The following is a 27,470-nucleotide window of genomic DNA, read 5'->3' on the forward strand; positions in this document are numbered from 1 at the left end:
TAAGTACCTATGTGGAAATAAATAGAATAAAATCCATGACATTAATCGTTAAAATGTCCACGCGAACGTCATAATCGTAATATACATATGTACAATAGTAATATAGTTAGTGTATCTAGTGAGTAAATAAGGAATGCAGTTATGTGACATTGAATGCGAACGCACGCTATACTAAAGATATTAAAATTAAATCATAAAAATAATATATTTACTATTTATCAAATTAATTATCATAAATATACATACATACATACATATCGTCACGCCTTTAATCCCCGAAGGAGTAGGCAGAGGTGCACATTATGGGAAGTAATGCCACTGTGTATACCCACTTTTCACAATTTATGTTGTACGTCTCATGTAATAGGTGGTGAGCTTATTGCCATATACCGGGCACATTTCCAGACTCCGTGCTACCACTGAGAAATTTTCGAAAAACCGAAAAAAGCCCAATAATACTTCGCCCAACCCGGGAATCGAACCCGAGACCCCTTGCCCGGCAGTCGCACTTGTAACCACTCGGCCAACGAGGCAGTCATAAATATATGTTACAAGAAGTCAGTTTAATTTGATCTCGCTTTATGTTAGCTTTTGGGGCAACAAGATTTCTAACTAAATAATTATGTATTAGGAAATTAAAACTATAGCCGAGTTTAACAAGGTTAAAAAGACTCGAATGACAAAAAATTGTTCCTATTAACTATTCAATAATATACAAATTCTTACTATGTAATTTATAGTAACATTAGTTACTGCTATTTAATATTATAAACCGTAACTACGTGTTTTGTAGTTACGGCGATGAACAATCTGATAATTAAGCATTTTTTTCATTATATATACAGACTCCGAACTATCATATACCTAAACTAAACCTAATAAAAATATAATATGGGGTCGCCAGTGTCCAAGCTGTAACGCTATCTTGCGGATTTATAAAATAATATAGTATTCAACTATTTTCCATTCGTAATCAAAGAGTAGAGATCTGTTACACTTTGTTGAAACTAATTAGTTATTTATTTAAATTTTGTTTATTTGAATGCGTATCTATGGAACAACCGGATCAAATTGAATATTTTTTTATTGAGGAAGTCTATAAGTTGTTTAAGTGCAAAGTAGGAACGATTTTTTGCAAAAGTTGGAAAAATATTCTAAATTCCAAGAAGTTTCGTTACATGTGTTTTAATTATATTCATTGTATTAAGTGGGAAAAGAATGATTATTTAAAAAAAAATAACAAAAACAACAAAGAAAAATGTCTAGAAAAAGTCTAAACCGATACACCTTCTCCAAATAAATTGCATTTAAGAGGCAAGCATATCTTCACATCGGAACATATAATTATGTTCTCAATTCTAAAACATTAGAACATTATACTTATTTATTGACCTTCTCATTTACAAAAACAAACACACATTCAAATGCATTGCGAAGATTTTTTTTGTTTTCGTTTCTCCTATTTTGGTCCCAAATTCCTTCATCGTAAGTGTCGCTAAAGCTGTTACACACGAGCGGTATGTTGCCTATGACGTTAGTAACATACCTCTCATGTATAACAGACCTAAGATAGATAATTATATTTTTTGTGGCCTTAGTAAAATAGGGAAGATGATTCATTTTTTATGATCATGTAATAGATATGACTGGTAAATGTTATAATTTTTTTGTTTTGTTTCTCCTATTTTGGTCCCAAATTTTTTATAACCTCACGTTTTTTTTATTCTACACAAAATGAGGCACAGGTGCACATATGTATAAAAAATTAAGACGATACACTGAATTGAAATGTCATCTGACGTCACTTCTACTTATAAACTGGCATGTATGTGTATCTGATGAAAAAATGGCAATTTTTTAACATTTTAAATGACAAACTAAATAGTTTTCTTTTTATATTCGGTCATCTTCCCCATCGAAGTAAGTCTATCTTTACCAACACTTGAATAAAGGAGTCATTTAAAAATCTCAATTATATTAGTATTTACTAAAACCTAAAACTAACTAAATGATTAGAGATCTCTTACTAAACTACCTACATCCTATAACTTAAACTTGTAATGTTATATATTATTTAATTCAATTTTAAATATATTAATAAATTCATTTAAATAAATAAATAAAAAAAAACTCGTCACAAAATCATAAAACTTTGTGCATAAAAATTACACACTTAATAAAATAACTTGACCAGAAAAACAACATTTTATCTAGAATCGACTAAAGATCAAGTATCAAGATTTAATCTTTTTAATTTACAGATAACAATAGGTCGTCTATAAATAGTCAATATTAATAATAAAAAAAAAACATTATTTTAAGTTAATACTTTAGCGTTTCCACTGCAGGGATTGGCTATACGTAATATAAATTCATTTATCTTCTGCAAATAGCAGATTGTTGTCACATGATGTCATGACAATACCTATGTAATATGTATAACGTCTACGGTATCGTACATCACAAAAATATAACATTTATTTACTACCCAAAGGGGTAAAGGTAATATTACAATCAACACCAATATCTCATTAATATGTCTCTTATGAGTCAAATATAATTGGGAGCAACCCTAACGCCAATGGTCACAATTCTACGATAAACCGTACATTGACCCTTTCTAACTACAGTACAATGAGCCTCAATTACAAAAACTATCTACCGAAACTACTCCCTGTGACATCTGGTCAAGTAAAACCTCTTTCGCTAAAACTATACCTCATTGTTGGGGCAACGTCCAAACTGGCATCTCATCTCTCTTCTTTTCTTTCTTCTTGTAATGGTGCCTGTCTCGGAGTCTGACGTCATCTTGCCGCGCCCGCTCTTGGGCGTCGCTCCTCCAATCATTACGCTTCCTCGGCGAACCTTCCTTCTTATACCTATACTCTACACCTTGATTCTCATCATAGTACACTCTACTCTTAACAAAAAGTCCGTTTTTGACCGGATCACACATATCAACTGGTATATCTTCCTCTATTTCTCCGTCTTCATCTAACTCTGTGACGTCATCCCTGTTGAAGGTGAAGCTGTGTGGGTAGTACCCTTGTAGTATGTCCTCGTGTCTGTACGCCTGCATTTGTAGCCACACGTGTGGTAGAAGGAGAGGGAATCTCCTTAACCAGTACGTCACGAAGCCATCAGGTAACTTGCCTAGACTCTCTCGTACTTCTGTTTCTAATTCTCTGTAGTGGTGTTTCTGTTGAGAAAAGATAATGTTGTTGAAATAACTGGAAGACAATGTAGGAGATAACCTAAGATAAATGGTTACTAAGTGGTTTCAGTACGTAGAGATTTTTCCTTATCAGTTAGCTAAAACTGTTACTTCTGTGTTCTATTCGACTACAACGATGAAGCTAATTCAATAAGTTAGTTGAACCACAGTTGACACCAAAAAAATTCACCATTTACAATAATTACCTTATTCCTTATAGCCCTCAGTAGATGCGCGGCCCGGTCCCCGCGGTAAGTCCTGCGCGCCCTGAGATCGCTCGCCACAGCGACACAGACGCGCGCGCGCCAGTCCCCGCGCACCACGCGTCTAGCGCCGCGCTCTAACGCAGCTTCAGAACCACTGTCACCACTCTCTACTTGGTCACTTACATCCTGTGTGAAAAAAATATTGATTTAAAAACATTGCCATTTTTATCCGAATCGAAACAAATTGGGAATATTTTTATTCTTAGTACTACCACTCGATTATTTGACACAGCCCAAAAATCTTTGTCATTGTCTATTGAGCGACAGGTCTTCGATTTTTTGGTTAAGTAAAGCAGAATTCTTATTTTCAGGCTTATTAGATTAAAGGCTAGTTCTCGGCGTAGCAGAAGGAAGCAGTAAGCTGGAGTAGCAGTGGGTCATACATATTTCAGTAGCTGCGGACAACCTAGCAGGTTTACCGGGGCTCCGGCTCGAAAAGCAGGAGTAGGAACGTGGTAGTTCTTAATCAATTGGGATTCACATATTTGTTACTGAACTGATGACCTTATGGATTGAATGTCATGCTATGCTGATGACATGATGAAAATGACAGCTATTTTCGGGAATCAAATAATATAAAACCTTCTTAAAGTAGCTTCACATTAATTACTAGCTACTTCCGCGCGGTTTCACCCGCTCTGCTCGGCTCCTATTGGTCATAGCGAGATGTTTTATAGCCTATAGCCTTCCTCGATAAATGGACTATCCAACACAAAAAGAATTATTCAAATCGGACCAGTAGTTCCGGAGATTAGCGCGTTCAAACAAACAAACAAACAAACAATCAAACAAACAAACTCTTCAGCTTTATAATATTAGTATAGATTATTCAAACTGAAGGAGTAAATATTTCATGACAATATGCCATCAATCACATGACTGAAATGGAATCAATTAAAAATATAATAACGTGTGAAATTGTGTAGCGGTTACAATGTTATGCCAATTATAAAATACCGATAAGGCAAGTCAGTGACCTTTAGGCGAGTAACGTGAAGTACTTGTGTACTAACATACTTTTAAAACATACACTGATTCATAATCTTTGATAGCTTAATGTATAGAGTGAGATTCGTTTAGATGCATTTTAATTTAATTATAACTTACTTAGGGCCTGTTTCACAATGTCTAGATAGCCGCTATGTACCAGATATATTTGAATAGTCAAGTCAAGTTAAATTTAAATTAAAACGCAATAAGAGATAAGAAATCGTAACACATATCAAAAAGTGCAAATGTATAATACTGTGTTGAAGTTTGTTATCATCGTTAATATGGATTGATTTAATCTCATTCTAAAAATTTGCGAAATCCTAACTCATTATATAATTTTATTTTAAACCTAGAATGACCAAGAATTCAAGATTTAACAAGCCTATAATATAACAGAGAGCTTAGTACGAGTTTGTTTTACGTTCAACGAGATCGAAACATCACCGCGTTTAGCCTTCTTACCCTTAGTATTAGTTTGCTTTACGTTTAAAGTAATCGAAGCGAGAGCGCGTTCGGCGCTCTGATTGGCCGGTTCGACTAAACCATTTATAACGAATTAAACGTAAAGCAAACTCGTATTAAGAGTACTGATTGGTTGGTTCATTAGAGTAGGCCAATCAAAGCGCCGAACGCAGTAACGTTTCAGTCTCTTTAAACATAAAACAAACTGGTACTAAGTTTGCAGTAGACTGTAGATATTACCTGAACACAAATACATATTACATAGTCTAGATTAGACACTAAGTAAATATGTCTGACAAACAGTGTCGAGTACACATGTACCCAGACTTTATTTAACCAGTGACTCCTTATCTCTAGAGGGAGGATGAGTCAGGCGTGTTATCTTGTGGAAGCCGGTTCTAGAATCCATTTATAACGATTATGTAAGGTTTAAGGTGTTCTAAAATAAACTGAATTCGAGTATTTTTGTTTTATTCTATGGATCGTTGATTGAAAAAAGATTCTTTAGAATAGAAATAGGGTTTGTTTTAATGTATTCGGACGACTTATGAAATTGATATACATCTAACAATCTCAATTGGTACATACATAACCTCACGCTTTTCTGCCCTCATCGTAGGCAGACACTAAATATAAATATTCTAGTAAATTAAAAGTTCTCTTAACCGACGAGCATTCACGAAAAGACTGATGACTGTTGATGAAGCGAAAGGATATGAAAATATGTAAGATTCGTAGCAATTAGCGTGCCTAAATCCAACATTGAATCCAGCATTTATAACAATTCTGCCAGTAAGAATAATCACTACTTTACGGTGTATGATAATACGTCCACTGAGTAACATCTACTACTATAACTATCTACTAGTATGGGAATTCAGTCTGAGACCTCGAAAGTTGCAATTGCAAAAAGTGGTCACCACTTTAAGACTCATGATAAGCTTTACTTAATTATCAACCTTATTACTTTCCCAATAACTTCAAAAATCAATTGAAGAAAAAATAAGATCAATGTTTAAATAGTTGTTCAGTTTACCTGCAAGAAGTTGAGTATGCTCTGTTTCCCCCAGAACATGGGGTACTTGAGCACGGTCTCGCAGGGGGGACGGGACGCGGGACGGGGTGAGATCATCGCTCGGATTAATATCTTTGTTACTAGGACTTCTTCTTCCGGCAACACTTTGCTGTGGACAAATAATTCGTTTATTGACTTTCTAATACAGAAAATGATGCGAGTGATGCTGTTTTTAGGTTGGTAATACTGTTATAAAACAAAAGATGAATCGTGTGTGTCTCTTTTAAAATAAAACAGTATGACTCCAAGTTGTTTTCACGTTATTTTACTTATATTTCAATAGGGAAAATCAATATTACAACATCTAGCTGTTTTTAAAATATGCACTACAATAATCTTCAATGTCACTACAGTAAAACTTGAAGTAACCAAACCATTTGCGTAGTATTCAGTTTTAAATGAAAATGTTTAGAAATTGCTAAGAAACAAACAAACAAAGATAAAAACAACACAATACACATATAATTACAACTTTTATTGAACATTTGACTTTAGTTCTTTTAACAAATCACCTGCTAGTACATTACCTATCTATTTTAGGTATTTATTACTAGGTTAATATAAATAAAATTAAAAGAAACCACATAATACTTACTCAAGTTGGTCCAGATTGTAATCTCCAGTCAGTATGTTGGCCTGTCTCCGCAGCATATCTCCGAACGGATGCTGGCCTTTAGATAACACGTAGTAGAACACGCAGCCCAAGGAGAATATGTCTACTGATGTCGTCTGCAACAAAGGGAGATACATTAGCAAAATTTATTTTTCTTGAAGTCATTGAGAACTTATCTACTTAGTATAGATAATACTAATCATAATGGGTTATTGTTGTCATGGTCAGACATTGATGTTTTCTTTTTGACGACACATGACAAATGATAGATGACAGAAGTCGCACATAGACGATCGAGAAGTAAATTAACGGATGACGTCATTAATCCTACATCGCACATATGAAGTTTACAGGCGAATAAACATGGATAGAAAAATCCAACGACCAACAGTTGGGCAGAAAGCCCGCCAGACAAGATCAGCTCGCCTGGTCGGAGGATCCTCCTTTTCTCAGAGAACATTACTCACTGTTTCCTAAATCTTTATAATTTTTGTATTTGCTATTGCGACAAGTTTATCTAGGATTGTAGAGCACTCTCGCTTCGTTGCGTTAAACGTAAAACAAACTCGTACTAAGCCCTGTGATTCTTAGTAATTGCTACTTCATATTATCAAAACCACTCATTTACACTAAACGAGATGAACTATACATTTACAGATATATCAGAGATTTGTTACACTTTCACTAGCAGTGATTCATAAGAAAGTTTCAAGTGAATCATTTGACATTATTTCCATTATTTATCATTTCTTATCAATATGGTTTAGTCTTTATTTCAATACACATACCGTTCTTTCTCCATTAATCATTTCGGGCGCGATCCAGCCATCGGTGCCCGTGATTCCCGATCTCCTGGAGAAACTCATTCGTCCCAGGTTGAGTTTCTTAGACAGGCCGAAGTCTGAGATCATTGCCCTCACCTCTCCGCTACCCGTCGGCATTGATAGAAGGACATTGTGAGGCTTTATGTCTCTGTGAACTGGGAATAAGGAGATTGTTAATAAAATTGTAAGAATACGTATAATTTAGTTTTTTTTTTACTTTAGGGCGTCATTGGATTATAAATTTTATATTACGAAGTCACTAAGATAACTGCACAAAAAATACACTTTTTTATTTTTATTATTTTGATAACCGTTAACATGTTATACACAATAAATGTTAACAAAAGTTATGGTATAATTTTGAGCTCTATTAGAGTTAGGGCTATAATAAAACTTGACTAGAATATAATCAATTACAACTGACGTCTAAGGGTGCTTATAGCTTGTAGCTATGCTGCGAGGATATAATTGCTAAGTTGTGAATCTCTGTGACAGTTTTCACTAATACTAAGCTATGTAGCTGTACGAGTAAGATACGTAGCTCGAGTATGAGTTGTATTGATTGTAGGGAACCCATATACAGTAGGCAACTTTCCATATAAAAAAAACACAGCTTAGCTGACTCCGTTTCCACCAATGCTAAGTTATGTGTACCAACGAATATAATTGATGGAAGCCAAACGCATCAACAGCAACGTAGCATAGCACATCTCTGGTGGAAAAGAACTCTAAAAGAGTAGACATAATTTTAATGTCACCAATATAAATCACATCGTACGACACAAACATCATCTTACCAATATCCATGGAGTGTAGATGAGAGAGTCCTAGCGTCGCCTGTCTCAACACTTCCACAGCGTCGATGGTGCAGTCGAAGTTCAGTTTCTTCTCCACATAGTCCTGTAACGTCGCCGAGCACAGCTCTAGAGCTATGTACCTGGAAATAGCAGATTGATATTATTTGATAGAAGGAAACTGATATTATTGTAACTAAGTTATCCTATATGAAACCAAACTGAGTAATCTAACCCATGAAGATTATTTTGTCTTGTCGATTTTGTGTTGTGAGTAGCGACACAGACTAAAAATATCCAGCAATATTATACCATTTTATAGCAGTCTAATCACACTAGGATTTTGTCTTGCATTGTGGATGCGTTTACAAACATACACATGACAGCCAGATCCAAAACAATATGTGAATCACACAGAGTTGCTCCATGCGGGAATCGAACCCGTTACACGTTACACGGCCGCTGCACCAACCGTGCATTCAGATTTTCTTTTACAGGTCAACTAACTATGACTATACTTCTCACTTCTAAACAATAAGTGATAAATCTAATAAGCAATCACTCATAGACCGTAATCAATCATGTCTAAGTACACAATAGGTATTAAATACACTTCAATGAATACTTAATAACTTATGTACATGCAATAATCAACCTTATTACTAACTAGATACGTACCGGAATTGTTTATCCCTTTCAGTGCAGTAGTAACGTACGACGTGCGCATGGGCATCGGATTCGCGCAGTAGCGCCACCTCGCGGTCGGCAAACGTAAAGCATTCTGGTAATAAACGCTTCACTGCCACTGCACGCTTGTCGAATGTTCCCCTGTAATGTAAATCAAAGAGGGATTTTTAAAAGGGAAATTTGTAGCTTGATAGTTAGTAGTAGATAGATACATCAATGGTTCTCACATTATCATAAATAACAGTGGATTACAGCTATTCACAGGTTAACAGTCACTTTGATTAAATAAAAAAAAATATTTCGAAATTATTTCAGAACCCCTGGCCGGTTCGAATTCGGTTCGAAACCAAATCAGAGCGTCGAACGCGCTCTCATTTCGATTACTTTGAACGTAAAGCAAACTTGTACTAAGGGTACAGTTTTATTGAGATTATAAATAAAAGAGATTTTTTGCTTAAAACGTGGCCACATATTAGGTTTACAACCTAAGAAATCAGATAAACCAATATTTCTCGTTACCCAATAAAAAAAAACATTGCAGTTTAAATACTTGTATGACTTACCTATAAACAAAAGTTCCTTCACATCCCTTCCCGAGCACCTGATCAGTATTGAAAGTGATCCTTCCGATGCGTACTTCCCCGCCGCCCACTTCCACCAGTTGACCGGTCACCTCACCGTTGGATGATGTTGAAGCGTTAGACGTCCGAGAACCACCTTGAGAAAGCTGCTGAAACTCGCGCGCCTGTGAAAAATAATTAATTTGATTAGTTACCGTATAGGGTGTATAGACAGACATGACTGTTTCGTTGGTCAAGTGATCACAAGTGTGATTGTCGGTCTCGGGTTATGCATTTTCGGTTTTTCGAAAATTTCTCAGTAATATGGCACGGAGTCTGGAATTGTGTCCGGTATATGGCAAAATAGACTCAACTTCTATTAAATGAGACTTATAACACAAATGGTGAAAGTGAGTGTAAATTGCAGTGTTATTACGGCACGTAACCTGTACCTGTGCCTACCCCTTTGGGGAAAAAAGTATTACGACACGACGAAAGATTTTCAATATTCGACTTTTTAACTACTTAACTAAGGTGCTATTTTACATGTTGATAAGCAAATTTTCCCCATAGATTTTAACCAGATTTGGTTAAATGAAACACTTTGATGGAAAACTAAACGTAGGTAGACCAAAGTAAACAAACTATTCCTACTATTTCTCGGTATCTGATTGTTGTCAATATTAATGTATTTAATCCTGCATTAAATTCTGTATCTTCTTTATTCAATAATAACTGACCTACCTATTACTATAAGACAATCAACAAATACACTGAATTCCCAATACAATGATTATGAACGCGAAATATCTCCAGAAATTTTTATCATCACGTTTAACCTTAAGACGTAATTGTAACGCCCGTCGATACCGATAAGCTGCTATAGAGTAGATCTTTCCTTTAGATTTTAATTAGCGAAATACCCATAACTCACTTTATGCTTACATAATTCAAGGATAATGATTTCTTTAGAAGAAATACTACTGTTACTAGAAATGTTAATTGAAGGAGCAGCCAGGAGCTACGGTTGACTGCGAAATACCAGTTTAATTAAATTGGTTAAAGGATAAATTAAAGCATACTTTAATAAGTTTATCTTAATAACAAAAAAGTATTTATAAATATGATGTGGGTGGTAACGCGGGCAGTGATTACCCTAGGAGAAAATATTAAATGGTGACCTCGTGAGAAAAAATCTAAATACACCTATTTTTTGGGTAGCGGTGTAAAAATATCATAACCTAACTGCCCTATTTGTATTACAATACACAAATATAATAAAACTAAACCAATCTACGTAGTGGTAAATTCGGACGAACCCAATTGAAAAACCCAAACGCAAGTAATGATAAAATAATTTCACGAGTACACTAATATCGAAACTTCTCGATAATTTGTTATCAAGCTCCTGTTTACTAGATTAATTCGAACATATTATATTTAGCACCCAAAAGATAACCTTGAACTTCACTTCATAAAACGTCAACGTCACGCTTTTATCCCCGAAGGGGTAGGCAGAAGTGCACATTACGGCACGTAATGCCATTGTACAATGTACACCCACTTTTCACCATTTGTATTATAAATCCCATGTAATAGAGGGTGAGCCTATTGCCATATACTGGGCACAATTCCAGACTCTGTGCTACCACTGAGAAATTTTCTAAAAACCGAAAAATGCCCAGTAATACTCCAATAAAGTAATATGTCTAACTGTTATTATAAGTATAGTATCTAAAGTATCGTATGTAAGTTAATTATTTAGTATTTTTTTAGCGTCTAACTATACCAATATTTCAATTTAAGTCAATATATCGCAGTTGTTTAAACATTATTGTGATACTTGGCATACTTAAATGACCAGTTGAATATACATTGAATTTATAATAATGAACACAATTGTAGGATACACAGTGGTAGATACACAGTCATGTAAAGATGTTCATGTTCAAATATTTTTCCTGCGAAGATTCCAGAAATAATCATAAGGCTCATAGCATTTCACGCACATTCGTGCTGGTTCCACCCAAGTGATATGCTGGTGGTTGAGTTTACCGGAGGCCCAATTACCTGGGCTTGGGAAGATTGGGAAGGGACCAAATCTCCCTAATCCCTGAATCCCCAACAATGCTCAAATTCCTAACACTCAAAATACCGGCAACGCACTTGAAATGCCTTTGGTGTTGCTTACCATCAGGTGATGTGTGCTCGTTTACCGGCTTATCCCACAAAAAACAACAGTCACCTGTGGTGGCGTTTCACAGTTTCATTTCTATATAAGAATCATTAAACCGTGCTCATTAATAATTACAGTCAACGTTACTTCATGCAAATACCTACAATCAACCATAATAACATCTACAACTTTCTTAAATGAATTAAGAATTAAACACAGCTTGTAATAAGCAGAATTTTGCGCAACAATCGCCACGCAAAATTCAATGTCATTCATTTCCAATCGGCTCGGTTGGCCATATGATAAGGTAAAAATGCATGTGTACAAATACTAATCACGTTTGTGCCGGCGTGTTGGCACCAACACAGCGGCCGCGTGGCGATAACGCATTTTTATTTCAGATACTAAATCATATTTTAGCCTGGCAACCGTCTAGTATGTAGATGTAGTATAAGCGTGTAAACCAACTGCAATACGACGTATTTTTAATTTTTGTTTTAGCTAACCCAAAAAAACAATTTGTGGATCGTTTAAAGAATGACCAAAGCCAATAAATAACCATTGCGATATCGTTGGTGTAATGCGTTTCACAAAACCTACTTAAAATCCGTTAACGAAACCTTTGACGAGTCTAATCCCTAAGGTTTTATCATCCTTAATGGAATGTACGAAAATAAATAGTAATCTGATGAAAATCTGGTTAAAACTCAGAAGCAATAACTCTACCTCCCTCAGTTCCCCCAAAGAAAAGAGAAAGAGTATCTATAAAATTAAAAAAAAAATAGCTAAGATATGAAACTTACCTGATATCGAAGATACCAGAACATGGTAATCACCAATCCAACCAGAATGATCAGCGCCACTTTGAGAACTTGATTCTCTTGCTGGTGGAACCACAAGTATGCTCTCTTGTACCATAGATCAGGTCTGAACTCCAGGCCTTCAAACAATTCCTCAGTTTGTACTGAGACAGATATGGAATTCGGATTCGAATTCGACTTTAGATTTGTCTCATTTTCCACATCATTGTCAGTTTCTGAATGGACCTGTCCATTGATTAACTTGATGGCACTATTCTGTGAGTTGTGTACGTTCAAGAAGTTTGAATTTGGCAACTGAGGCATCCATGACGTCGTTAACTCTGGCACTTTATAATGTCCTAGTAAAAGATATGGCGCTGATACATGTAAGTTCAAATCTTTCAGTTTGTAGTGAACGTTCTTGAATGGCTCATATTGATAGGTTTCTTCTGATTTTGGCTCAGTCTCTGTCGGGCCTTCTAGAAGTAAAGGCTGCGCGTGGCCGGTCGATATTGTGATCGTATTTTTGTCTACGAGCGATGATAACGCGTAGAGGCCATGGTTGTGTTCACCAACGTACAATGTGGGGCTGTAAAGGAAATTAAAATGTATAAATATAGGATCAAGAGTCATTATTAAAATAAGACTTATTATGTCTGTCGATGATTCGTCAAAATAACTTTCTAAATCTTCAGTATTAGCACGGAGTCTGGAATAGCAGCCGGTAATCTGTCTATTGCGCCAACCATACAAACGTGATATAATGTAGGGAATATGTTTATTACAATAATACATATGTAAACATACTCTGATATATTCCATCGCAAAACACAGAAAACAACATCAATAAAACATAATTATTACCATGTAAACGCGGAAACATAACCAACGATGCGTGTAAACTAAATATGCCTCAATAAAATGACATGTCGCAAAGCCTTTCCAAAACCCTTTATGATTTCTTTTTTTTTTTAATTTTGTATGTCAGACAATTCTTTTCGGTCTATGTTAAAAGGACAGATCTTATTTATATAAAAATAAGGACTATTTTTGTAATGTAATACAACGTCACCCGTTTTTATTCCCGAAGGAATAGTCAGACGTGCACATTACGGCACACGGCACGTAACGTTAGTACTATAATAACGTAATCAGAGCGCTATTCAGCTAACATATAATTTACAAATTAAGTTTATTTTCAAACATTTTTATGACGTTATTTCTCATTGAAACTACGCAGAGATCTTTGTCGTCCAAAGAGAAAATTGTGTTTGATTCAAGAATCAATGGAATTTTTTTTTATAATGCTTTTTGTGTCTGGGAATAAACCTTTGGAGGCTGGAAGTTAGTAAGACTATGTTTTGCACCTACACCACAGCCTACACCACGGGTGCGGGTGAAGTCATAGGCGAAAAGACAATTTCTACGCTTTTATTTTTAAATAGCAAAAAGTGGATTTCTGCTACAGCGTACATTATAACTAGCTAGAACAGGATACATCTTACTTTAGACGGAAATACTTGGGCATAAAATGCTTTTCTTAAGTGCGTAAAAAGTCCGTTTAATAGGATCATTACTCTTAATTTAAAGAGACGCAACGTAAAAATGCTCTTAAGTCAGAAAAGTGGCTTATGCGTTGGTGAAAATGAGAAATATTTTTCCATATTTATTTTATGAAGGCGAGATTAATGATAAATAAGTATACCATAATCATGTCATTAGGTATTCTCTTGTGTTTGCCTTCCCTAATGGGAGAAAGCCGCTAGGAATGAGGATATATGTAAGCCAGTTGTTTGAATAGTACGTACTATCCATACTATCGGTATTTCTCACACATAATTGTGTTATCTGTCACTTCAAAATGAAGTTTATCGATTTATTATCGAGACGTACGTCACGTTCCTATCTCTCTCTCGTCTTGACTCGATACTCATACGTTGATGTGTCAATCAATTTCATCGTTGCATTCTTTACTTGAATTTTCTATACCTAGTTCATGGTGTTCTGTGATAAGAAATTCTGGCATGTTCTTATAGACGATAAAACCTTACATTTCCTGAAAATGCACAATGCACATGGCAGTGTGTCACCCACTTTTCACTGTTCATGTTGTACCTAAAAAAATATCCGTGTGAAGGGTGTGTGTGCCCTATAGCTATACCCAATCCTTACTTGCTTACTGTAAATTTCCGATAGTGGAAAGGGAATCCGATACCACAGATTGACAGTCACAGTTGGTACATATCAGTTGGCATGAAATTAACGCCCATATTTAAAATGCTTTAAGCTCATGGGACACACATACTATAAAATATTATCTAATTGGTCAAAATTACAGATAGTAAACATGCATGTTTACTTATTTTCGTTGCAACTGACACACGACGAAGACCAAAAAAAACATCGTTACAAAACCGCCAAAAGCTCTATTAAGTTAAAATTATACTTACTACAATTCAATATTAGAATTCTTGATCCCTTGTCCGTTGCTCAGTGTAGTGGCATCTTCCATGATGTGATCCAGGGTATCATCCCCGATAGAATTGAAAGGGACGGAGATAAGTCCATCTCTGTCTAGCAAATAGGCGGCGACTACTGGAGTCTCGAAATTGTGCGACCACACGAGGTCACCTGTCTTACGATCAAAGGACATCACACGACCACTTGACGTTGATGTGAAGTGAATTATACCTGTATAGAGAATAAGGTTTATTTTGCATTGTGTTAATGGATATATTGTTAGAAGAATAGATGTGTGATATTGTTCTCAGATTATGATTAAGTTGCGGTTTTGAAATTGATATGTTAATATGTTGTTATTCGGAGCTGCGAACTACCTAGCAGGTTTACCGGGGCACCGGCTCAAAAAGCAGAAGTAGAAGTATGGTTTTTAGTCAGTAACAATCTGAATCTCCCTCTCGCCCAAGGCGGGAGAAGTCACTAGATATTTTTCCCATTCAAAAAAAATGTGGTTACTAATTCATAAGTAACATGACATTATCCTAAAGCAGTACCTATGTAGTAAACTAACTGTAAATATTAGGCTTGAAGTAAGTCTTATTGAGTCCAAAGATGATAAGAGAAAACGTAGTCGGCATCCAAAAATCAAACGTACAAAGACCACAAAACTAAACCAGACTTTACCTACTTCAATGATTCAAGCGAAAATAAACCAAAAAATAAAAGGAGTACTTACCATAATCATTCAGCATTTCCTTCCCCATAGCCAAGGACGTATAATCGAAGAATGTGACATTCCACTTATGATTCTGATTCTTGGAATCATGCATCAATATATTGTACTCAGTTCTCGCAACGTAGATTCCTCTCTTCTTGTCCGGGGAACAAGTATTGTCGTCGGAATTCTTGAAAATCTTCGATTTGTCGAAACCTACGAGCGAATGAGAGGAGAAATGTAAACGTTTTCTTAGTTTCATATACAACCGTTTCTTAGTGTTTCGCTATGTTTGTATGTGCTTTGTAATCAGCTTGCGAATGTGTTCGTAATTCGTAGAATGATGTACTTATTCGTGATAATTGGTTTTATGGATTTGAGATTTAAAGCTGTTGTAGATTAGAAATAAAATTGTAAAGGTTTATAAGTAGGTAATATTACCTATGTATTAAAAATTGTACACTAGACGACCCATATAAGACTACTATTTCAGCTCCATCCAAAGGTTGTCTGTAAGAGATCGCCTTGTGTAATAAAACCGCCCACTGTGCTTATTTATGTTGTCCTACGTGTTTTTGTGGTGTACAATAAAGTATAATTTAATAAATAAATAACCATTAAGATAAAATAACTTTTTTATGGTAGATAAGAAGCATATAAGCATAAGGTAAACGAACAGATGGATCACATGATGGCAAGTTATCGCCGCCGCCCATTTTAGTCCGTATTACAAAAGTTGAAAAGAAAAATGGCCAAAAATTACATTCCATTATTGGATGCTTAGAAATGTGAGTTGCTCGTTAACAAGCATACCTAATTCCCTGAATATTATTTATGCCTGAATATTAATAAATCACAAATGGTTATAGCGGTTTTGAAAAACAGCCCAATTACGGGTAACTTACTATTTTAAATTTTAATTTTATACCTTATTTGGTCTGTGCTATCGAATTTATTGGTAAAAGGCACTGTTGCCTTTACCTGTATAGATGGGTACAATAAAACCAGACACATTTTCCTCAATGACATAATAATAACCTACTAATTTTAGACTAAAGCTTGGAGTCATCGCTAAATATTGTTCTATAGATAGACTGAGATTTTTAAATAAGTATTGCAGAAACAGTAATCGCAGAAATACTATTCTACAAATATTAATCAGCTTTATCTTACGTACACCTATGCAGTCTTTACGTACAGTCAGTCAAGCTACGTGGTATGCAGGTAAGAAACAAAAATTAAATCAGTTCAAAGGCAGTAGACCATCGGTAGAATAATGAGCCAACCAATAATAAGTTCCAAAAGATCCATATCTTATCACAATCACTAGATTGTTATACTAATAACAAAAGCTACTGAGATGATCTCCTTATTCTTACCTGGATACCAAATAACTTTGCCGATTGTACTTACTTACTATTAAAACAACACAAAATGTCACTTAACGTGTAGCAATTTATAAAGGACCATAATTTCCGTGAAATGTCAATACTATTTAACACTTGATTAAGTTCCGATACAAAGATTTTCCAGATCAACGGCTATACATAATGTGAATGGAAATGCCTTTTCCGGACTGACGTTTAATTTTAGTGAAAGCGCGCCCTGAATCCATACTAAATGTAGGTACAGTCGAGATGAAATTGCTAAATTAAATCTATATCGTATTAAATGTTGAAGGTTTTTTAATTAAGTCGCACGTAGTAATGTGTATTCAAAAGATTTTAATTTTAATACTTATTCTTTATATCTTAAGATACCTAACATTTTAATCGGATTAAGTATTCTAGCGTGATAACGTATGAACATCTGGAATAAACTGTGGGGAAACCCTTTTAATTAATTTGTATCAGCCTGAATATATAGGTCCTTTGGTGAACAAATGTCTTTCTTTCTTTTAAGAGGTGCTTTGTCATAGACCTCGCGTTGGTAAAGCGTTTTGGAAATCTTAGTCAGGTAGGAAACCGAAAAGTTACGAGAATGTTGAAATTCCCGAACGCAGAAAGCATATATGGAGTAAATAGATAATTTTAATGGTAAACTTGTCTCCCTAATAGTAAAAACATAGTTAAGAACATTACTTATTCCTAATCACCAATCGTCGATTCCCTGATAACCCTTAAATTCCTAACCCGCAAAAGGTCGGCAACGCCTCTGGTGTTTCGAGTGTACTTGGGCGGCGGCGATTGCTTACCATAAAGTGTCTGTTCGTTTACCGGCTTATACCATAAAAAAAAACACCAAATCAGTACTGTCATTAGCTCTTCCATATCAGTTTCCGATTTACCATGTGGGTATAGAATAACAGTACATATATTTATCTGTGTGTATAAATCAATGGGCCTGACAGCGCTACGTCACATGCAAACCATATGTCCGTTACCAGCGCAGCGGTAATTACCGTACATCGATAAGCCTTCGTAATTATGCTGTTCCAATACATACCGACAATGTCACATTTCAGTTTTTTGTAGCGAAGAACATTTATGTACATTGACTGTGTTTGTTTTTATAACCAAGTACCTATTATAAAATAGTATTTCTATAAAGAATAACTTTTAGGATATTGTTATGTAATTTCTTTATTAGAATTCAACTCACTATTTTATCTTGTAATAAATTCGAAAATCTATTAATGAAAGACAGATGGAGACTAGAGACCATCTTTATATTATGTGTAAATATCAACATAATAATGTTCTAAATTCATTCAACTTCTCTTTATAAAGAGCACTTGCATGTTTTTTTACTAACTAATAGCACTCTAAGGGTACCCCATAGTGAGATACAAAGCTCAACTAAGTGTTACACAGACTTACTTTTTTTAAGGTTCCTACATTTTTATGTAGCTCGGAATTAGACGGTGAATACATCTCGGGATTCAAATTCCAGTAATAATAAATAACATATTATATAAATATTTACGTAATAGTTATAATAACTTCGTTATTATCTAATCTAGCGAGTATATCAATTCGGTCATTCAGGGTCAACATTAGAATGTTCTCAATAAGCTACCTATACATAGATAAAACTCATCAACATTCGTTCATACATTACACATCATCATTTATCATCGTATATTTATTGGGATTGCCCAAAGCTCTATGTCAGATAAACAAGGAAAGGTCGTCTAAAATAATAATGGAAAAAATAAAATATATTTTAGAACTCGTTCATCGATTGGTTGCAAGTAAATGCGACTGCCGAATAAGAGTTCTCGTCTTCGATTTGGTAAAGTTTTTGAGCTCACTAGGACACCATGAGGTCCTTGAGCTCAAACAGGGCTCTTAGTGAGTTTTCACGTTCCTCATAATATATGTAAACGTAATAGTCTCGCCATGTCTACTTAGGGAAACCTATAAAAGAACTGGCGAAAAATAGGTACCTGTTACAAATAGTACCGTGGATATTAAACCCATCAGAGAATAAATGAATGCGATACATACCTGAAACATGTTCCCTAAATCCAGTTAGCGGGTCCAGCATAAACCAAGTGTCACTCTTCTTGCCAGTATACAGGATACCGTCAGTAGATCGACATGGGGCATTCGCTACCAACTCTGGTATTGTAAATGGTAGCTTCTTCAGCATTTGCTGGTCTCCTCGAGGACCATACATGTATAGGAACCCATGTCGAGGGTCCGGGAGAAATTGGGGCATTAAGTCAGCTTGCTGGTTCGGTACTTTTACTACTGGTTCTAAAAAAGAAAAAATATATGTTAGTTCTTTATTTATCAGAAGATTCAAAGCAATGACGGTTTTCGATTTTTAGTTCATTGTGAGCTTTTTAGTCAACAGATCAACATATTACTTAATACAATTTGAACTCTACTGTTTTATGATAAAGCTGAAAATGTTACGAAGCATAACCGTAACTAAAAATTTTACAGGCCTTTCGCTTATAGTTAGTTCGGTGTCTGAAAAGCAATTTTATATTCATGTATAAAAACTTTTAGTTATATTTGGAGAAAGCATATTATTCAACATCACGTTTATTTTGGATTCGTTTGGGTTCAATCGCCGAGGCGAGATGACTGTTGGGTTTTTCGGTAAGAGCGAAGTTTGGACTTTTGCCCGGTTTATTAGCACTGATTAATAATTAAGCTTACAAAAACGATAATTAATATCGTTTTCCCCAAGAAAAAGGATGGAAATATTATAATTATTTAAATTAATATAACAAAATCTTTCCTAGAAAAACCTAAGTAAAATATACAAAAAGTTCTACCTAGAATACCTAACTAGTTTATTTTTAAATCACCTTTCATATTCTACAACATAGTTATTACATACTGCAAAATAATTTGAATGCAACAACACAATAGATGGTTAGATTAGAACATATCTATGGAAATGACTTCATGCAAAGAGATTCTATGGTGATAATTCACATACAAATCTACATAATAATAGAAAAGTTAGACTAGAACTAATCAGAAATTCAAACCTAACAATTGTAGCCTAAGATAGACCTATATTAGAAAACAATCAAATGCCAAACAAATTTCAACCTCACTCCTGTCAATATAAAGATGAAAATTGAAATGCTTTACCATTTTGTTATTGGGATATGCCTCTGTGAAGTGAAGACTATGTTAAAATGTGTTTCAGAACTGTTCAATATGTGTAACTTTGTACAGACTGTTGCTGAATAAATATGCGAAAGATAATAACATATCAGTGTACCAAATTACTCCAAAGATTACACCTGATCAATTAATTAGTTAATAATAATATTGCTATCATCAAATTGTATGATTTACATAATCTGGAGGCTTCCATTCCTTCCATTCAACACAATAACTTTAGCAACAAAGTATACTTCAAAAATGATAAAAAACTTTTTACAGATAACTTTTTCTATCTACGTAAGTCTGGTAAATACGAAGATACTATTATTTATCTGTGACCTAATAATACATTGGGACTTTTTAATCAATTTAATGGCTGAACGAGTTGTGTGTGCCAGACACACATATTATTTTAAATTAATGACTATGCATGCATAGTAATAGTTATAATCAACTGATAGAATATCAATAGTATCAATAATGATTATGAATAATACATGAAAGTTGGAATAATACTTTTTCAATTGAACATCTGTTCTAATTACCTACCTAGTAAATTGTAACTCTAAATTTCAGGGTCAAATATTTCATAATACTGTTCACTAATTGTAATAAGAAAGTTTAATACCTCCTGTAGTTAATTTTAAAGATTACTGCTATTAAATTCCTTGTTAAATTTATATTTTACCATAATCACTTAAGTATATATTTCACACTTTTAAAATCTAGTAATCAATTTAATCTTAATAGGAAATCACTACCATTACCTACTTGAGATAAAGTTTATTAAATGTTAGGTAAACAAATAATATCAGTAATTGTGGAAACCATGTACTATGTTATCAAGTGATAAATAAGTTTATTAGAAAACTAGCTGGTGCCTGTAGCTTCACTTGCATGAATTATAAAAGTAGCCTAAGTTACTCCTTAGTACCTCAGCTACCTGTCAATTCCTATCAAAATCAGTACAGCCATTTCAGAGATTAGCCAGAATAAACAGACAGACAAAAATTGAAAAAAATATTATTTTAGTTGTATGCATCATATGTATTTCATATGCCTATTTTAAATATGGTTACTTCAACATTACAAACAGACACTCCAATTTTTTTAATTAGTCTCTAGATTATCCATATGTTGCATTGGGGACCCAATTAATACTGATAAGTATTTAGATTGATAGTAATCAGTAGTGATCATCAGTATATACTATAATTTAGGTAACATCATGCCTTTTATCATGAATTAAGTGCATCTATACAAGTTATGACTTTGTAGTTGACGAATTTAGTTTCTATACAAGTAGACTTTAACTTATGGCCATTATAATAGGCTGATAATAATTTATTTTAATTAAAATGTATTAATTGACCATAATTTGACAGCAACTACAAATAATCAATATAATCAATAATCATTTATTCATTTAACAAAGTGCACACTAAAATACAAAATTATTTCTTAAAATCTAAACATATGATAGCTAACATAATTACAAGACACAATATAGTACCTACATTGTATCTTACATAGACCTAAGTTTTGGGAAAGCATGTGTTACAATGGGACGACATTACATAATTATGTGAATGTGATTATTAAAAACTCTTTTGTCTGTTACTTTAGTTATACATATATGTATAGGTATTATTGAAATGTTTCTTTGGGCTATACTTTTATTTTAAATTTTAATAATAATTAAACTGTTCTACTTCTTTCCAGAACATATAGCTCTACCAATATGACAAATAAACATTTGAATTACCAAACATTTATCTTAATCCTTTTATCTCTCTGTTTAATGTAAAATTTTGGAGGCATAGAACTAAAATGAGGATAATACTGTGATATGATATTTATTTATCTCTTGATTAATGTTATGATTTAACCCATATAAAATTAACTAGGTAATATATTTCTAGTAAGAATTTCATAGCTATTATCCAATAATATTAGTTTATTAATTATATTTTTTGTATGTTTCTTATTATAATATATGTATAAGTTTCAATTTTAAGTTGTAAATATTTTAGGTTTTTAGTCTATATATACATGTATATATATGTTGTTTTAAGGTTTATGTTATGTTATTCAGTAAAATTAGCATCTAAATGTTGTTTTAGTTTGGTTACCTACTTCTTTATTTGGTAACAGAGAATATATTGAGTGTGTTGTTTACAATCCAGTATAAAACTAGTCAGCTGATGATTGCCTAAGAATTTAGAAATTTACATGATATTCTAAAGATACTATTTTGTATGAGTCACTCATAAGAAATTCTAGTAAACAACATTAATTCTAGTATCTATGTAGTTTAAGATTAGCAGAGTAAATGTTCATGAATGGAACAAATATAAATGAACAAAAGAATTTATAGTTTTAAAGTGCATTACCTTAGTAAACAAACATTGGCACTTGCAAGCCCTAAAACATCTAAGTTAGATCCCTATAGGAATAAGGAGCTCTCTTACAAACTATTGATAGAAAGGTATTATTTAAATTATTAGTTTACCATCTTTAAGTTTCCAAATAATATTGCCCGCCAGAGGTTCGACTGCAACCATGCCGCCCCCTAACGTGGCAAACAACAGGGGCCGCTCATCAAAAGCACGAGACAACTCCGTACTCTCCTACAACAATAATAATCACCGCTCAATACACAAACGTAACCTTGTATCCACACATTTCACAGTTCTATCAATAATAAATGCGCCGCAATCGGTGCAATCTCACCTTTCCACTACTATCAACAAGGGAACCTACACCGTAGGACCCAAACAAAAATAGTGTCACAAATAAGTACTTCATGTTTAACACTTAATTTAATTCACTTTGTATTTAATCACATGTCCAATTTCCATTATTTCTGTGGAAATATAACGTAAAAACCAAAACACTACAAAAGAACCCTCGCGAATGTCGTTTTTGACAGCAAGTCGACTGATGCAACAGATTATACTGAATCATTTTAGAGTTGGACTTAGTCGATTTCTTATCATTATAGTAATTTTTTAAAAACTATAGCAATGCATGGTCATTCATTTTCAAAGAATGTATCAATATGTTTTGAATGTAATTTTCATCCATTAGCTGAAACCATTTCCTTTTTTATCCAGATTTGCTGTTTAGGCGTTTATATAACTTTGAATCGAATGCCGCTCGCTCTATGCCGCTCGCCGAAACACAGCGCCGCTAAATACCGACAGCCCACGCTGTCACTTTCACTATTCTGTCTTCCACCATTGTCTTTTCGTATAATGACGTAGTGACGTACATAATATAGTTACTTTTTAAGGTTTGTGAGTAAATAAAATACGCTCTTCTGGATAACGAGACACCGCGCAATTCCAGCTTTGCGTTATCAACGATACCCCGAGTGATGTTTTGAAGCAGCTCGTAACTTGTAACGCTGCACGATGTCATGCTGTCCTCTCCTAGTATTGCGTCTGGGTGGAAGCTGTCAGCAGCATAGTACACAAATATCATTGAATAACTGGACTCTGAGCTGGTGACACATCACATTCAGTACCACGATGATGTAGAACCGCCTTAGGTACCATGTATTTTATTGTTTTACACCTCTATTAAATCGACTAAGAGCAAAATCGATATTGTTTACTACTTTCGTAAGAGTGACATTTCACTGTGACAAGTTGACACTTCATGACTGACAAGAAAATCTTATTTTTGATCAGCGAGTAGAGCAACTTTTATTAACATTAAAGGGAAAGACTCTGAAGTTAATATAAATTATTTATAATAGGAGTTGGTTCTGACTAATATGAATAAAACTATGGTTCTAAATAAATAATTTTCATCCTGAATTTAATAAAATGGAGATTTCTGGAGTGGGTATGTGTCGAATTAATTTGCCAACAGCTTTAATCCAATAATTTTCTCGTATGACAAATTCGCGGAATAGGAAACTTGTTTACTTAAATAAACAGTTTGCGTCAGTATCTGTGAGGGCCGGTCGTTTATCAGTATAGATTAGTGTGCAAGTTTCGGTATTGGATGTTGTTCCTCTGACAACAAAGACGATAACAACGATCAGCCACAAATTGATCGCCACTTTAACGCTCCAATCGTGTTTCAATGTAGCACTTAGCTTTCTGCGTTCTTGCCTTTGTGTTTTATTTTTAGTGCGTTTTAAATAAATTCGTGTACATGTCCTAAATAAATAATGGGTGAATATAAATTTATAAAGAGTGTTACTGCGTAAAGTGCTAGTCGTATAACAGTGTTATTGGTTTCAGGTAAATCACCAAATACCTCACTATCGTTCAGGTACAATGCCAACAACGAGGAGTTAGAGGAGTTGTACCATGTGTGTGAGGATGACCCTCCTACTCCGCAGTGTGACCCTCCTGTTAGCACACCTGTTGAGAATGCGAGTCCTAAAAGAGGGGAGAGGTCCTCATCTATTATAGATAAATATTTTAAATCAATTCGGGCTGAGAAGATAGAAAAGCCTGAAGATGTTAAGCCGGTGGAAAATAAACCAGAAGAAGTCAAGGGTAAGGAGGCTCCTATACCTAAGGAAGTCACATCATCTCCTATGAAGGAGTACTTGAACCGGCTTGGCAAGCGGAGTACTCCGGACGTGACTCCTGATGTTAAGGAAGGAAGTAACGAAACATGGAAGATATTCCATGACTTCAAGTTTAAAATAGCTCAAGCTGTTGAAGATATGAAGACTCGCTCCGTAGAAGGTGAGTTCATTGTTGTTTTCTTTGTTCTATAATGTTAATGTCAAGTACTCATGAAATAGTAAATATTTCATAATGATTATGTAATGTAACTATGATTACTGTGTTCTGACCAGGTGTTTCACACCATTGTTAATTTTATTACAAAAAATCCAAAATAAAAAGTTAACTATTTATTCTGGCCATTCAACATAATATACATACATATAATATATAAGCTTGTCTATGTCATTAATTGTAATAAAAAAATTCATGACTAGTTTTAGAGTTAATGTCCTTTTCTATTTTAGTCATTAATGAGCTTGAACTTATTTTGTGAGTCAGATGATAATATATTCGAGATAAGGTGTACTAATGGAGCTATCCTTAGATTATCACCATTAGTCAAAGGTACATTAATTATTTAAGAACACATGCCCTTAATGTACCGAGACAAAGCATACTGTTTTTTTAACTTTAGTAGGTTAATACGTAAGAACATAAGGTTGTGTTATGATACATTGCTGTGAATGCGTTAGGCTTCCACCAATCATATTCATTGGTACACATAGCTTAGCACTGGTGAAAACAAACTCAGCTAAGCTATGTTTTTATATAGAAAGATGCATCCTATGGATGGCTTCCCTACTATTGATACATAATGTATTCGAATTGGGCATCTTCCTCGCACAGCTACATTGCTTAGTATCAGTGGAAACACTCACATAGTTTCACAGCTTACCTATTACATCTTCGTAGCATAGCTACATAGCATGTCTCTGGTGGAAAATCACCCTAATTATTATGACATTTCACTCTGGCAATGACAATAAACAAAAATTATATGGTTCACATGGGACTTATTTCAAGCCCATTACAGGCCTTTAATATTAATTAGTTTTTCCTCTTCACATTACATAATCATCAGCCGTAATGTGCACCTATGCCTAGTCTTCTACACTTTTTTACTAAAGTTTAGTTTTACAGACATGTTGAAACAAGTAAATAATCTAAACTAATAACTAAATAAAATAGGGAGTGTCTGTTTGTAATATTGGAATAATTGCCTTTTACTACATGCAATATTTTTTTTTACAATTTTTGTCTGTCCATACTGGCTAATCTTTGAAAAGGCTAGACTGATTTTGACGTGACTTTTATTGGCAGGTACCTGATATATTAAAGAGTAATTGAGGCTACTTTTATTAGTCACAAAGTCCGTAATACGCGGGAGCGAAACACATATAAAAATAATAGCTTATACTATTCAAGGTTATAATAAAAAAGCATTTATTCATATGTATTTCTACATACCTACTTATAACATCATATTTCTTTCAAAACAAAGATTATTAGTATTTTCGGAAGCTAGTAACAATAGAATTAAATCTTTAAACAATAGATTTAAAGTTCCTAATTCCTTATCAAATGGTTAGAGCATGTTTATAAGGTCAATTAAACTCGAACTTGATGCAAGGTTCTTACTAATAGATAGTTATTTGTATTGCATTATGTAGGTTACTCTGCTCTACATAAGACTGCCTCGTTGGTCGAGTGGTCGCAAATGGACAACGGGTCTCGGTTTCGATTCCCGGGTCTGGCATAGTAATACTGGACTTTATTCGGTTTTTGGAAAATTTCTGAATAGTAGCATGGAGTCTGGAATTGTGCTAATATGGCAATAGATTCCCTATTACATGGGACTTATAACACAAATGGTGAAAAGTGGGTGTACATTATATAGCGGCATGCCTTAATGTGAACCTCTGCCTACCCCTTCGGGGATAAAAGGCGTTACGTTGCATTATGTAGGTTAGATATACATTTAATTGTTTATAGTAATGTACTGGTATGAATCCGCGAGTCATTGTGCAGGAACTATATTATCTATTATTGTTTACTTGCATTGCAAACATAGTTAATATTCTCTGATTCTTAAACTAGTAATAAAATGTTTGAGCTATAATAAATGCTGAGAAGTGGTAAATTAATTCATTATTATGATCTTTCATCATAGTAATAAATTAATGTTTAATGTGATTTACTGATGTTTATGTCTATGATCACTATGATTTGTTATAAAAATATTATAAACTAGCTTTTGCCCGCGACTTCGTTCGCGTGGAATAGTGACTTCCGGCAAATTTTTGGTTTTAACCACATAGTTCCCATAGCTATAGGCTGATGATGATGATGATGATGATGAGTTCCCGATCTCGCGGGATCTTTTCAAAAATGAGATGTGGAAGATATTCCAGGGAACTCTTCAAAAATCAACATAATGAGCTCTGCGTTTGATTTTAATAGATGTATACTCACTTAGGGCATTGAAAAAATAGTTTAAAAACGGACTTTAACTAAAGAAATATTATAATCTTTCCGAACTTAAGATGAAAACTAACTTAAAACTAAAGAAAGCTACGAATTACGAATTTATAACAATTAAAAAAGAAATTATATTAGAACCTATCCTTTATGCTATAATAACCAAGCTTAAACTAAATAATTTAAAAGAAACGACTTAAATCTAATCTAATTAATTTATAAATTAGACTTACAATTTTATTAA

At 34.1% G+C, this 27,470-nt stretch overlaps 2 protein-coding genes across 4 annotated transcripts in view; one reads left to right on the forward strand and one right to left on the reverse strand.

Moving 5' to 3' along the window:
• Positions 1-1,697: 1,697 nt before the first annotated feature.
• LOC118264197 (serine/threonine-protein kinase/endoribonuclease IRE1) lies at positions 1,698-23,148 on the reverse strand. The gene is made up of 14 exons (XM_035576628.2): positions 22,947-23,148; positions 22,726-22,843; positions 19,089-19,340; positions 15,661-15,855; positions 14,915-15,155; positions 12,468-13,053; positions 9,492-9,673; positions 8,920-9,069; positions 8,245-8,384; positions 7,412-7,602; positions 6,606-6,739; positions 5,972-6,119; positions 3,421-3,606; positions 1,698-3,199 (listed from the first exon to the last, which is right to left on the reverse strand). The coding sequence occupies exons 1-14, from the start codon at positions 23,019-23,021 to the stop codon at positions 2,720-2,722; spliced, it is 3,078 nt and encodes a 1,025-aa protein (XP_035432521.2). The 5' UTR covers positions 23,022-23,148; the 3' UTR covers positions 1,698-2,719.
• Positions 23,149-23,864: 716 nt separating this feature from the next.
• LOC118264196 (testis-expressed protein 2) overlaps positions 23,865-27,470 on the forward strand; it is a 33,149-nt gene continuing 29,543 nt past the window's right edge. For 2 of the 3 annotated variants that reach the window (XM_035576626.2, XM_050704781.1), the window contains exons 1-2: positions 23,865-24,065; positions 24,470-24,925. In XM_035576626.2, coding sequence (XP_035432519.2) covers positions 24,047-24,065; positions 24,470-24,925 — 475 coding nt within the window. In that variant the 5' untranslated portion in view covers positions 23,865-24,046. Of the gene's footprint in view, positions 24,066-24,169; positions 24,401-24,469; positions 24,926-27,470 lie in introns of those variants that run through there. The other variant, XM_050704782.1, reaches the window with a different exon arrangement.

Source organism: Spodoptera frugiperda, chromosome 26, assembly GCF_023101765.2.
Source record: "Spodoptera frugiperda isolate SF20-4 chromosome 26, AGI-APGP_CSIRO_Sfru_2.0, whole genome shotgun sequence".
Taxonomy (NCBI): domain Eukaryota; kingdom Metazoa; phylum Arthropoda; class Insecta; order Lepidoptera; family Noctuidae; genus Spodoptera; species Spodoptera frugiperda.